Below are 14777 nucleotides of genomic sequence, written 5' to 3'. Positions count from 1 at the left end.
ATGACCATTTTGGCCAGAAAGTATTACAAAACTTATTCTCCTAAGTTGCCAACATTCTCCCAATCCCATTCTGGTTACTTGAAGATCACCCATTAGTGAGAATAGGCTGCCTGCTTGTCCTGGGATAAAGCACAGTTACTTAACCGTAACAGTTGTTATCCAGGGACAGCAGGCAGCTATTCTCACAACCCACCCACCTCCCCTGGTTGGCTTCTCTGCTAGCTATCTGAACTGAGGAGACTCGCCCTGCGCTGAGCTGGAAGGCACTCGTGCATGCGCAATGCGGCTGATTCGAAACTTCTACGTTTCTACAAGCAAGTCTGCTTGCAAGGCTGTCCGCATCCGGGCTCCGTGGATGATGTCACCCATTAGTGAGAATAGCTGTCTGCTGTCCCTGGATAACAACTATTACGGTAAGTAACTGTGCTTTCACTGCCATTGCCTGGACTTCTTTTCACCCCAAGCTATTCTTGATCCGCTTCCGTCAGGCTTTTGCCCACTGCATTCCATGGAAACTGCCCTTACTAAAGTTTCCAATGACCTGTTCCTAGCTAGATCCAAAGACCTCTACTCAATGCTCATCCTTCCCGATCTATCTTCCGCCTTTGATACTGTTGATCACCGCCTACTCCTTGATATGCTGTCCTCGCTGGGATTCCAGGGTTCTGCTCTCTCTTGGTTTTCTTCCTATCTCTTCCATCACACCTTCAGTGTATGCAATGGTGGTTCTTCCTCCACAGCCATCCTGCAATCAATTGGTGTATCTCAAGGCTCTGTTCTGGGACCAGTCCTTTTCTCAGTCTACACTTGCTCACTTAGAGTGCTGATCTCTTCTCATGGTTTCCAGTATCACTTCTATGCTGATGACTCCCAAATCTACCTCTCTGCACCGGACATCTCTGCTTAAACCCAGACCTGAGTCTCAGCCTGTCTGTCCAACATTGCCGCCTAGATGTCTCACTGTCATCTAAAACTGAATATGGCTAGAACGGAGCAGCTCATCTTCCTGCCTAAACCCACCTCCCCACTTCCCCTGTTCTCTGTCTCTGTGGACAACATTCACATCCTCCCTGTCTTGTCTGCTCACAGTCTTAGAGTCATCATTGATTTCTCTCTCTCCTTCTCTGCCCCGATACAACATATCGCTAAAACCTGCCTGTTCTTCCTCTTATAATATTACCAAAATATGACCTTTCCTCTCTGACCCTTATCCACACCCTCATCACCTCACTCTTAGATTACTGCAACTCGCTATTCTAAGATCTTCCACACTGCCATCTTTCTTCCCTTCAGACCATCCAGAATTCAGCTGCACAACTCAAATTCTGTGAGAACTGCTATACTTATGTTTCCCCTCTCCTAAAGTCACTTCATTGGCTTCCCATCCATTTCTGAGTTCAATTCAAATTCCTCTTATTGACCTACAAATGATTCACTCAGATGCCCCTCATGATCACTTCTCTCCTCCATATGTCCCCCCATCCTCCCCAAGAGCTCCGCTCAACTGTTAAGTCCCTCCTATCTGTGTCTTTCTCTTCCTTTGCCAACTCCAGACTCTGTCCTTTCTGTCTTGCTGTGCCTTATGCCTGGAACAAACTGCAAGTCCAAGTTAAAAGCTCACCTCTTTGAGACTGCTTTCAACTCCTAACTCTTCTCACCTTGGTTTCTGCATCCCCAACCCTATATGTTATGTCTATCTGTCCAACTTAGATAGTATATTTGGGCTCCTACAAGAAAACCATCAAACGCCTGAGACTCATCCAAAACACAGCCGTCCGCCTAATCTATGGCCTCAAAAAGTCAGACCATATCATCCCTTACTACAGAAAACTTCACTGGCTACCAATAGAAGCGAGAGTCATCTTCAAATTCGCCTGCCTCTGCTTCAAAATCTTAACTGGCCAGTCCCCGATATATCTGTCTCACCACTTTGTTTTCCCAGGCACCAATCGAACTCGCAATGCCTATCTGTTTACTTATCCATCCCCAAAGGGATGCACCTACAAAAGATTCCTTAATAGAACTCTTCTCATTCCAAGCTGGCAAATGGACAGATTGCCTGACCACCCTCATCTCATCTGCCCCATCTTACTTATCCTTCAGAAAATCTCTCAAATCTTACCTCTATGATAAATTTCTCGAACCCCTCCCCTCCAATTAAACAAACCCTACCACCTCTCCTTCCCCCGATCTCTCCTTTCCTCCCCCTCAATCCAACACTTCCTTCCTTCCTTCTTACCCCTCCCCCCAGCACCCTCCCGTAACTGATACTGGTTGCTCACTCTGGCCATTCACCACTCTGTATCCTCGCTATATATGTAACTATCTTTGCATAGTAATCCACTTAACCGCATTATATAGTCTCTTAGAAACATAGAAAGTGACGGCAGAAAAGGGCCAAGGCCCATCGAGTCTGCCCACTCCATTGACCCACCCCCCTAGTTAATTGCTCTCTGATGACCTTTTCCCTCGAAGAGATCCGACATGAGCATCCCAAATGATCTTAAAAACTTGCACGCTGCTGGCCTCAACCACCTGTACTGGGAGCCTATTCCAGCTGTCCACCACTCTTTCAGTGAAGAAGTACTTCCTGGTGTCACCATGAAACTTCCCGCCCTTTATTTTCAGCGGGTGTCCTCTTGTGGCTGAGGGTCCCCTAAGAAGGAAAACATTATCTTCTACCTTGATGCGACCAGTGACATACTTAAACGTCTCAATCATGTCCCCTCTCTCTCTACGTTCCTCGAGAGAGTATAGCCGCAATTCGTTCAGCCTTTCTTTGTATGATAGATCCTTGAGCCCTGAGACCATCTTGGTGGCCATTCGCTGTACCGACTCGATTCTCAGCACATCTTTGCGGTAATGTGGCCTCCAGAATTGTACGCAGTACTCCAGATGAGGCCTCACCATGGTTCTGTACAAAGGCATTAGGACGTCGGGCTTCCAACTAACAAAACTTCTCCGGATACAACCCAGCATTTGCCTAGCCTTAGATGAAGCCTTCTCCGCTTGTTTGGCCGTTTTCATGTCATCGCTGATGATCACTCCCAAATCCCGTTCTGCGGCAGACCTTGCTAAGGTTTCTCCATTCAATGTGTACGTTCTGCACGGATTATTGTTGCCAAGGTGCATGATCTTACATTTGTTAGCATTGAAGCTAAGCTGCCAGGTCGAGGACCACTGTTCCAACAAAAGCAGGTCTTGCGTCATGCTGTCGGACAGATTGCCGTTACTCACAATATTACATAGTTTGGCATCATCAGCGAATAATGTTATTTTACCTTGAAGTCCTTGAGTCATGTCTCTTACAAATATGTTGAACAGGATCGGGCCCAAGACCGAGCCCTGCGGCACCCCACTGGCTACCTCCGATGTTTTAGAGATGGTACCATTAACAACCACCCTCTGAAGTCTACCACTCAGCCAATCGTGAACCCATGCTGTAAGTGTTTCACCTAATCCCATCGATTTCATTTTGCTCAATAGCCTGCGGTGGGGGACGCTATCAAAAGCTTTGCTGAAGTCCAAGTACACGACGTCTAGGGACTCTCCCAAATCCAGTTTCCTTGTTACCCAGTCAAAGAAACTGATGAGATTGGATTGACAGGACCTACCCTTGGTGAATCCATGTTGGTGGGGATCGCGTAGTTCCTCCTCGTCTAGTATCATGTCCAACTTGCGTCTTGCATCGTATCGTGCTCTACAAGTCTCTCGCACTGTATTTTCACTGTATAAAAATCTCCGCTGTATATGTACAGTCTCTTAAATCTAAATCTGCATTGTATCTTCGCTGTATAAACACCTATGCTGAATATGTACAGTCCCCTGCATTGTAAACTGCTCTCAACTGCATAATACATTCCCTGGCATTGTATCTTCGCTGTGTATGTACAGTCTCTTGCATTGTAAACCGCTCTGAACTGTTTGTGGTATACAAAATAAAGTTATTATTATTATTAAGTTCTTCTGAGCAGCAACCATCTATTTAATGTCAAAATGTACAGCGCTGCTTATGCCCTTCAGTGCTACAGAAGTGTTAAATAGTAGTATTAGTAGTTGTTGTATCTGTACCAGTAACCACCGCATTGTCCCCAGCAAAATTTCAGAGTTCGATGTGGCATGTCCCTGAATCTGATAGTCCTTAGTCTCCAGGACCAGTTCCCTCTTATGTCTGGAGTCCACAGTGTAATGTATACATAATTTTCTATGCCTTGATTTCCAGTCTGCCTCATACTTCCATTACAGAGGTGATTTTACATGCTAAAAATATAAATATTTGGTGATTCAAAAGATCTATGCGCTGGTGGGGCTAGTCTCAGTTAGGATGCTGGTCTTGGACCAGAGGGCCGCCAAGTGAGCGGACTGCTAGGCATGATGGACCACTGGTCTGACTCAGCAGTGGCAATTCTTATGTTCTGATGTAGCATTCCAAGCTATGTATCTCAGTTAATGACTCTGTATATAGCTTTTTTTCTTTTTTCTCTAGTCATGGTACATGGGCTTGTTGTGTCACTGGAGCTTGAGCGCATCTGTGAAGCTGAAAGCTATGCTATTGGTAGTTTCACCACCAGCAGGGCCTCCCAAGGTGGACAGGTTTCAGATGTCAGACTAACAATGTACCACCCAGCAGATGGGTAGTGTTGGAGGCAGAGGATCACATTTGATGCAACAACAATGACAATATCAAATTTATACTGTGCAGAAAAAAGGCCCAGCAATCTGCTTCTGTATTCTCCCACAAAAACTTGATATCATTATCAAGTTGCTAGGACTCGAACATATTGCTTTTTTATCCCTTAGGTGGGTGTAAAAGAAACAAACGAGAATACCCTAAGATGAATACTGCTCATTGCTGAGGAGTGTTCCCAGCAGAATTCCATCAGTTTTTATATATATACTTGGGAAATGTCTCCCAGTTTTAGTTCTTGACCTGTGCTATGAGTTATGGTTCCCAAAGTATAGAGCAATGTTAGCTGGCTTATAAATATCTCTACGAGTATAGCGCTATTAGGTGCACACAGCACTGTACATTAGAGAATGATATGGGGCCAAAGTTTGTCCCTGTCCCTGCAGCCACTGTCCCTGCCCCATCCTTACAGGCTCCATCTCTGTCCCCATGAGCTTTGTCCCTGACTCTGTCCTCATTTGCACTTATGATTTTTATATTGAAATCTTTTTTAATAAAGTATAAAAAGGGACAATATTCTGTACAACTATTTATAAATCATAAATAGAGCCTTCCATTTCGAAATCCGCCTTTACCTTGCGGTTCAAAGCGGATTACATAAGAATTGCTATGATTTTAAGAAGTACATATTGAAGAGATATGAACAAGTATTTAGGAATAGATTGAACATTATCTAAATTGCTAAGGGGTAGTTGGTAGTGTAGGCTAGATTTAGAACATTATTGGTTGTGTTATGTTGGTTTTATATATTTTTTGAAGAGTAGGGTTTTTGTTTCTTTTTTGAAGGTTTTGTAGTCTGTGGTTGAAGTCAGCAGGTTGGTGAGTTGTCAGTCCAGTTTCGCTGCTCTGGTGGCTAGTAGGTTGTCATACATTTTTCTTCGTTTTACATTTTTGGTTGGTGGGTGTGCGAATATTGTGTGGGTTCTTTTATGTCTGTTTGAGGAGGGATGAGTTAGTTGATTGTTCCAATAGGTAGGGCTGTTTCCGTTTATAGCTTTGAATAGTAGGCAATAGAATTTGAAGTGTACTTTGGCTTGTATTGGTAGCCAGTTTGAGTCGTGGTATGTCTCTGTGATGTGGTCATATTTTCTCAACGAATAGATAAGTCTTAGGGCTGTATTTTGTATTGTTTGAAGTTGTTTTATCATTGTTGCTGAGCAGGGAAGATATAGTCGGTTGCAGTAATCTATTAAGCCTAGGATTAGTGATTGAACTACGAGTTGGAATTGTTTTCTGTCGAAGAATTTTCTAACTTGTCTTAGGTTTCTCATAGTGGTGAAAGATGTTTTTATTATTTTGTTGATTTGTGGTTGCATAGTACAACCTCTGTCTATCAGCACTCCAAAGGAGTTTTAGTGTGGGTTGAATGGGGTATGAGATCAAGTTTAATTCTAGGTTAGTTAAGGTTGGGGTTTTGCTGTTTTCAAGGAGGATGAAGTTTAAGTTTTAGTTTGTGTTCTTTCATCCATGTTGCTACTGTTTCAAGTGTTCCGTGTATTGTGCCTATCATGGAGGGCTCAAGTTGGTTGAAGGGGAGGAGTATGGTGATATCATCTGTGTAGCTGTAGGATGTAATATCTAGTTTGTCTAGGTAGAAGCATAGGGAAGCAATGTATAGGTTGAAGAGTGTGGGAGTTAGGGAAGATCCTTGTGGCACTCCACATGGGTTGTACCATGGTTCTGATTTTTCTTTGTTTGTTTTGACTCTTAAGTTCTGGATTGTAGAAATCCTTTAAACCATGTTAGAACTTTTCCTGTAATTCCTATTGAGTCTAGAGTTTGTAAGAGAATGTCGTGGTCTACTAGATCAAAGGCTGCGGAGAGGTCTAGTTGTATGATCATCATTTTCTTGCCTGTGCAGAGGTATTGTCTCACGATGTCCATGAGTGTTCCTAGTAGGGTCTCAGTGCTGTAGTTGGATCTGAAGCCAGACTGTGTGGGGTGGAGTATGTTGTGGTTTTCTAGGTGTTCATTTAGGGTTTTAGCTATTAGGCCTTCCATTAGTTTGACATAAAGTGGGATTGTGGCTATGGGTCTGTAGTTGGATGGTAGGTCCGCTGCTTCTTTGGGGTCTTTTAGGATTGGATTTATGATGATTTCGGTGAGGTTTTATGGGAACTGGCCATCTGTGAGTATGGTTTGTATCCATTGTAGGAGCAGAGTGCGGAATAGCGTACTGGAGGTTTTCAATAGGTATGGTGGGCAGTGGTTATGTTCACAGGCTGCTTGACTGTATTTGTTATATAGTTTGTTGAAGTCTGACCATTGTATAGGTGAGAAGTGGTGCCATATTCTTTCTGCTGCTATCGATTCTTTTTCTTTGGGGGAAGTTGAGGTTTCTTCTAGGTGAGTAGGTGTTCCATTAAATGTGGCTCTGATATTTTCGATCTTATTTTTGAAGAATGTGGCTAATACGGTGGCTGGGGGAGGGGGGAGTTGTTATTAGTCAGATATGGTGTGGTGTCTGTGAGTTCTTTTAGTAACTAGAATAGCTTTTTTGTGTCTTGGGATCCCAAGTATATAATATGTATTTTTAGTCAAACCTTGCACAACTAGTAGCACTTGTCAGGAGGCTGTAGCTGTCTTTGTCTGTTAGTCTGTCTATGTGTATTGACATAACGATGCACATGTGCACAATGCCTGCACTGAAGAGTCAAGACTGTGCGTCCTCTCTGTGTTTTGGCAGCTGCCACTAGTTCAGGGGTAATGCTACTCTGGGGGTAACAGCAGCACTGAGCCTGCGAGAGAGGAAGGTTGATGCTGAACTTGGGAGAGAGGGTGGAGTACTGGGAGAGAAGGTTATAAGGTAGATGCTGGATTTTACTCCAGAGTTTTTCCCGATACAACCTATCCCTAAGTTGGTTGGTCACCGAAAAACTTCATTTACTTCTGTTTCGGGCTGCTAGCCTCTCATGCACAAAACCAACCAGTCCAGTCAAATACTGGCCAGTTGGCTACCAGTTTTGAAAGCATGGTTTTCCTCTTGCTTGGAGATCATATGGTGCTGCTCACAAGTCTTACTATTTTTTTTACACTACCCAAATAGGACTTTTGCAGCCTCCTAGCAAACTGCTAGTGTATGGGAAGTAAATGATGGTAGATTTCCATTCATGTGAAATCAGGCTGATCATTGCTGTGTGGTATTATAAATGCATTGACAGTCAATGCCATTACGGTGATGTCTAATCAAGGGTGCTCCATATGTGGCAGCTCACAGGATTTAGAAATGGACAGACCAGCTGCCCCAGAAGGACCTTTGGCTGAAATAATTTGTTGGCTCAGAATCCATTATTAGAAACATTTGGTGTCCGTTTTCTTCTGTGCTGTTGTTTGACACAGTATGAAAACTGATGCCGTCTTATTTGTGGTCTGTTACTCAACGAAAGCTAACTGTTGTGGGGGAAGATGAGGCTGGCCTTGAACAGCAGAATGATGGACAGACACCTGATGCACAGGGGTAAAGGGTCATGAATTTGATATATAGTACTGCATTTCTGTAATACAATCAAAGCAGTTTATGTTTATTATACACAAGTACTTTCTCTGTCTCTAGTGGGCTTGAGACTAAGTGATCTTGCCCAAGGTCACAAGAAACCATAATGCGAATGGAATCCAGTTCCCCAGGTTCTTGGCCACTGCATAAACCATTTGGCCAACCTTTTTTCCCTATCCCAATGCTGACTGCAGAATCTAATCTACCGTAATCTTCGGTTTATATACCGGTCATCTCCCATCGTAGCTCGACAGAAGTAAGTGTTTGAAACCTGATAAAAAGATTAATCTCCATCTGACCAAAATCTACAGTAGTTTACACATCCACTACTTTTCTCACCCCCCCCCCCCATTCCAATTGATTCCAAGCCAACATCTCTTATTTCATGTATTCTGTTGTCATTTAAGAAGCAGGCTTTGCTCCGGTATTATTTATTTAAATATTTATAGCCCACATATCCAACAATTCTATGCAGCTTACAACATAACATACATAGTAAAAAATAAGTAAATAAATAGTCAAGCATATATTCAAGATAAATCAACTAAAACAGATATAATAGGAAAATAAGTTCTTGTCAGGAGTTGTTGTTTACGGCATTCACCATGGGCTCCCAGCTCCCTGTTCTTCTTAAATTCCACCATTGCCATTTGAAGGATGAATCCCCTTTGCTTGACCATTCTAGATTGTGAGATGCCTGGGCTCGTGATCTCCATATTGAATTGCCTGCTGAGGTGATATTACATGCTGTTAGAAAGTTGTCTGCTTTTCGTAAATATACTACTTTTTGGGAGCAACATTATAAGTTAGTCTTACGATTGTACATTTCTCCTAAGAGGGCTTATCTCTCTGGGTTTCGAGTGTCAGCTGCCTGTCTTAGGTGTCGGGCACCTGAGGCTGATTTGGGACATATGTTTTGGACCTGTCCTACTATTTGGTCCTTTTGGGATGCCATATTTCTTTTTGTCGAGCGCATCTGGAACGTTACTATACAGCGTTCTCCATTGTTTCTATTTGGTGCTTCGCTCCATTATTTTCCCCGCAGAAGGGGGGCTGCTGCTTTCAAGTGGATGGTCCTTGTTGCTCTGAAATGTATTCTGCTCAAATGGCTGAAGGTGGAGGCGCCAGATTCTCCCTCTTGTTGTGTCATCTGATTAACCTCCTGAAGGGGAATGAAGGGATATGCTGGATTTCTCCTCTCTCCAGGGGGCGCTCTTTTCAGCGCATTTGGGAGCCATTTTGGAACACCATGACTCCCCTGGCTTGTAGCCACTTATTGAACTGTTGATATACTGTTTTTTGTCTCTTTTTGAGTTCTTTGCATATGTATGAGTCTTTGTATATGCCTTCTCATGGGGTTCATTCTATGGTTTGTAGCTGGAAGGAGGACCGGGGGTGGCGGGTTTGAATCAGGGGTTGGGAGGGTGGGAGAGGTGGAGTTGTGTTGTGGTTTTACCTGTCAAAATGCGAGCTTGTTCTCTGTATTCCCTTGTGATTTTGTCTTTTCTCTTTGTTGAGCTCAATAAAATATATTTGACAATAATAGGAAAATAAGGGAAAAAGTGGTCTTGCTCCTCATGTCCTCTTTATCCAATCAATTTGCAAAGTAGTGCTCAAATAAGGCCTTTTTAGACCTTTTCTAAACTGCAGAAAGGTAGAACTCTGCCTTTATTCTAAGGGTAGGGCATTACAGGACACTGGTCCCTGAACGGAAAGCATTCTTTTACGACTTAACTGATAGCATCGCTACGCTCAACAAGAGCACTTCCAAGCACATCCTGTCTGAAGAGTATAACGTACGCGCTGGCTGATAAAATTGCAGAACAGAACATAAAACAGACGGCGGGTTGTCCTGTAACAATCTGAAAATTATGTGTAAGACTTTGAGTTTGATCCACACACGGATTGGTAGCCAGTGTAGGTCTCTAAGGATTGGAGCAATGTGATCAGATTTCACAGCATTCTGAGCCAGTTGCATAGGTTGCAAGACACACTGTGGTAATCCTAAGTAGAGTGAGTTACAGTAAACAAATAAAGGAGTTATCGATAATACAATAACTATTCTAAAATTTTCATTTGATAAATAATCATAAGAACATAAGAATTGCCGCTGTTGGGTCAGACCAGTGGTCCATCGTGCCCAGCAGTCTGCTCACATGGCGGCCCTCTGGTCAAACACCAGTACCCTAACTGAGACTAGCCTTACCTGAGTACGTTCCGGTTCAGCAGGAACTTGTCTAACTTTGTCTTGTATCCCTGGAGGGTGTTTTCCCCTATGACAGACTCCGGAAGAGCGTTCCAGTTTTCTACCACGTAACAGTCGTAGTTTGAAAAACACACGAGAAATGACAGCTTTGATCTGTGGTTTGAAGGATCATGATGAGTCTAATAACATCCCCAGGTTCCTAAATTGATGCAGTACAGCTCAATCTCAGATGGGCAATGCTGAAGATTCCTCTCTTGACTAATAAACAAAATCTGTTTTAGCTACATTTAGTTTGCTCTCATTGCTGTGCCGAATAAGATAGTATCATAAGTCAAGGCTACTGGGTTTTCCAACATCCTATTTATTTGAGGCCAAATTGAATTCCAGAATAATGATATGAATGGGCAATAGAATAATAAATGATCTAATGTCCCAGCCTCAAGATGACAGTACCAACATCTATTAGACCTAGAGCTATCTAATTTTTGTAAGCGAACAGGGGTCCAAAAAGCTCTATGCAAAAGAAAAAACCATGTTTGTCTCATAGATGCTGACACTGTACATCTTAACCTCCAAGACCAAAGTCGTGGCCATTGAGATGCAGTAATCTGGTGCTTAATCTCAATGCTCCAAATATCACTAAGACCATGTTTTGGTTTTTTATATACAAATTCAGCTATTAATTTATACCACCTTGCAGCCTGGTGACCCATAGAGTCCATCTGAAAACATATGAATTCTAGGCTATGATAATTAATAAGACTATTCTATTCAGGGAACCCTGCCTGAATGGCCTGCTTCAATTGCAACCATCTAAAATATTGTGATTTATTTAAACCAAATTTATGTTGCAATTGTGAAAACTCAAGCAATTTACCATTATTTATTACATCTTCTAAAATACATATTCCTGCCAACATCCAATGTTTCCTAGTCCCTAATCCTGCCCAGGACACATCCACAACATGCCTCCTTTGCTATTTTGATATACTGCAGTGTTGGATGTCCATTTTTTGCCTTTACAAAATCGTTGATTGGACGTTTCACGCACATGGACACCCATTTTGGCCTTTTGAGACATCCACATGCTTTGAAAATAAGGGTTGTAGTAACCTAGTAAATTACCTGCATGGTCCATCTACTGTGCCCAACAAGAGAACATTATAACTGTGACTGATTGTGTGGTGATGATAAATGCTGTCTCTAGTTGTAAATGCACTTATTTGTTCCACCTAGATGATGCCTTCATCAACCCACAGTTACAGAAGATTTTTGATCGTGTGCGTCAGAGTGCTGATTTCATGCCAATAAAACAGATGATGGTAAGAATTGGAACCCGAATCCATTAAAGAGGGGAGAGTATGTGTTTTTTGACGTACCTTCTGAATCCCATATCAAGGGTAGTCCAGAGCAAGATGTCTTTGTTGGCCCACCTGAGGTAAATGGGGGGTATAGTCTTAAGAACATAAGAATAGCCTTACTGGGTCAGACCCATGGTCCATTAAGCCCAGTAGTACCTGGCCAAAACCCAAGGTGTAGCAATATTCCATGCTACCAATACAAGGACAAGCAGTGGCTTCCCCCATGTCTTTAAAGAAACTTTCACACTCACTCAGATCTAAACATCTAAATCCACTCTTGGAGAGGACAGTATCATTCCAGCACTGCTCACTCTGCCATGAGTTATTCTCCACAAGCTTGTGTTGAGCAGCCACAGTGCATGGTCACATCTACCGGTCATTTTGAGCTGCTGCCTGGCCACCAGGCTCTGGCAACAGAGCAGCAAGTACTGTTTTTCTAAAGTCACCAGCTTCAATTTATCATCCAAATACAAAGTAGTCTAATGTCCTTCACATCTGCCTTGTGCTAGCTGCCCTAACTGTAAATGTCAGCCTTAATTGTAAAATATCCAGGCCTTTAACCTTATTTTGGAGGTTTCTTTACTTTCAAATATCTCTAAAACAAAGCAGCAGGTGTAATAGACTTGAATGTGTAATTCTTGTGATATTTCAAATAACTCATCTGCAGGTGATCATGTACTGGGAGCTTAATTGTTCACTTGAATATCCTGGACCGATAAACCATCTGGTTTGTGTTTAGCCAGCCATTGGAAATTAAAGAACACTTTTTTTTATTACACAGCTCTTATTTACTGATCTATTATTGCAGAAAACGTTAAACAGTGACCTTGGTCCCAATTGGAGAGAGAAGCTGGAATTTTTTGAAGAGCGGCCATTTGCTGCAGCTTCTATAGGGCAGGTCCACCTGGCCCGGTTGAAGGATGGGAGGGAGGTTGCCATGAAGATTCAGGTGAGCTCTTTGCTTTTACATTGCAGAACATATGTTCCTGAGGGATTCATTTAAACCTGTTTTAAACATGGGGCAATTTCCTTCAGTTCAATTTTAATTGACTGGAATTCTTAATCTTAAATTATCCTAGGACAAGCGGGCAGCATATTCTCACATGTGGGTGATGTCATCCGCGGAGCCCGGTACGGACAGTGAAAAGTGTACTGTCACTTTAAGCTTTGAAGAAGCTTTGCGATTGCACCGTGCATGCGTGAGTGCCTTCGCAAGTGCCTTCCTACCCAATGTCAGCTCACGGTACCTCTGTTCTTCTTTCTCTGCAGAGCAAAGAAGTTCTAGTTGGACTTCGTCCAAATGTTTTCTTTAGCCTTTCTGCATGTTTTTTGCTACCTTCGGGTTTTATTGTTCGTTTTTTCTTGATAACTCAGTTCTGTCTTATATGGCATATTTTCCATCAAACTCCGTTTTTTGCGGAATTTTTTTCTTTTTGCCTCAGTTCAGCCTAGTCCCATTCTATGCCTCAATGGCAGTCATTGAGCCATTTGATTTTACAACTGCTGTATTTCCTCTCATGTCCAAACCAGCATCAAGGTTTAAGAAGTGCACGCAGAGCAACCGGCCCATTTCCATTACTGACCCACACAAGTGGTGTCTCCAGTGTCCTGGGCCGGAGCATCGGGTGGACTCCTGTACCAATTATTCCACGCTACAGAAATGGTCTCTGAAAACCCATCTCATTCAACAATAAAGTTATTCGGGACACCTTCAACTTCCATGTCATCAGAATAGAAGTCAGCAGCAGCAGTACCGGTATCATCACCTTCATCAACTTGGAGTCAGTACCAGCATCGGGTAAGCCGGCTACAAAGCCACTTTCCCACCAAGTGTCGCAGACATCTCTTAAATCAAGCCCTCAATCGATGCATGCCAAACATCAACACTGTCGTTCCCCATCAATGCATGTAGTGCCATCTGTGCATGGTACCTCCTTATCAGGGTCACCATCATCCCGATGTCCTGTAGCACCCGCAGTATCTGTGCAACAAACAGAACTGGTGCAATCGATATAGGACCGGTTAAAGGAACTGTTACACCAAGGGCTTGCTATGATTTTACAAACACAAGCGGCACTGGTGCAGTTACAGTCTTCCTCGGTACCGGCCCAGCCTGAGCATAGCGCATCGAGGCCCCATGGTACCATATCTCACTCTCCTCCTGCTAAAGCCAGTCCTCAGAGTATCGAGATCTATTTGCCTCCTTGAGGCATTCACAATGTCGATTCCCCATCTTCTTAATCAGATCGGTACCAATACAAGCATCAGAATCCTTCTCAACATTGAAGTCGACATCAGACTCCTACCACTTCCAGTCATAGGCACACCTCGCCACTATCTTATAGAGATTCATTGGGAATGCCAGAGTGTGATGCTGACCTTTTTCAGCATAATGACCTATCACCTCCTGAACCTAGGCGGAATCCTCCTCCAGAAGGCCTGTCCATCAAATATACCCGACAAATGGGGAAAGCTCTTCCTATCTGCATGGAAACAGATATAGAACCAAGGGCGGGACTTTTGGAAACGTTGGATTTTGTTGAGCCTTCTAAGGACCTCCTTAAGCTGCCTTTTCATCATCTCATGAAGGCCACAATGCTTAAAAACTGGGACATGCCTTTAACTCCATTCTTAGGCACCACCAGAAGCATCTCCACAATTTTATTTTTTATAATTGTTTCCACCCTCCAATCTTCCGGTACTACAGACGATTTTAGCGACAGGTTACAAATCACTAACAACAGGTCAGCAGTTTCATGTTTGAGTTTTTTCAGTACCCTTGGATGTATACCATCCAGTCCAGGCGATTTATCACTTTTTAACTTGTCAATTTGGCTCAGTACATCTTCCAGATTCACCAAGATTTCTCTCAGTTCCTCCACATTATCACCCTTGAAAACCATTTCCGGTTCAGGTAGATCTCTTATATCTTCTTCCGTAAAGACCAAAGCAAAGAATTAATTCAGTCTCTCCACTATGGCCTTATCCTCCTTGAGCATCCCGTTTGCTCCTTGATTATCCAATGGTCAA

At 43.0% G+C, this 14777-nt stretch overlaps 1 protein-coding gene across 2 annotated transcripts in view; it reads left to right on the top strand.

The window, feature by feature from the left end:
* COQ8A (coenzyme Q8A) overlaps window positions 1–14777 on the top strand; it is a 218060-nt gene that overhangs the window by 139529 nt on the left and 63754 nt on the right. For both annotated transcript variants that reach the window (XM_033936782.1, XM_033936781.1), the window contains exons 7-8: window positions 11623–11708; window positions 12556–12696. In XM_033936782.1, the coding sequence (XP_033792673.1) occupies window positions 11623–11708; window positions 12556–12696 (227 nt within the window). The remainder of the gene's footprint in view (window positions 1–11622; window positions 11709–12555; window positions 12697–14777) is intronic.

This window comes from Geotrypetes seraphini, chromosome 3, assembly GCF_902459505.1.
Source record: "Geotrypetes seraphini chromosome 3, aGeoSer1.1, whole genome shotgun sequence".
NCBI classification, from domain to species: Eukaryota; Metazoa; Chordata; class Amphibia; order Gymnophiona; family Dermophiidae; genus Geotrypetes; species Geotrypetes seraphini.
The sequence above is the reverse complement of the archived record's forward strand: the minus strand, read 5'-3'. Positions and strand labels throughout refer to the sequence as shown.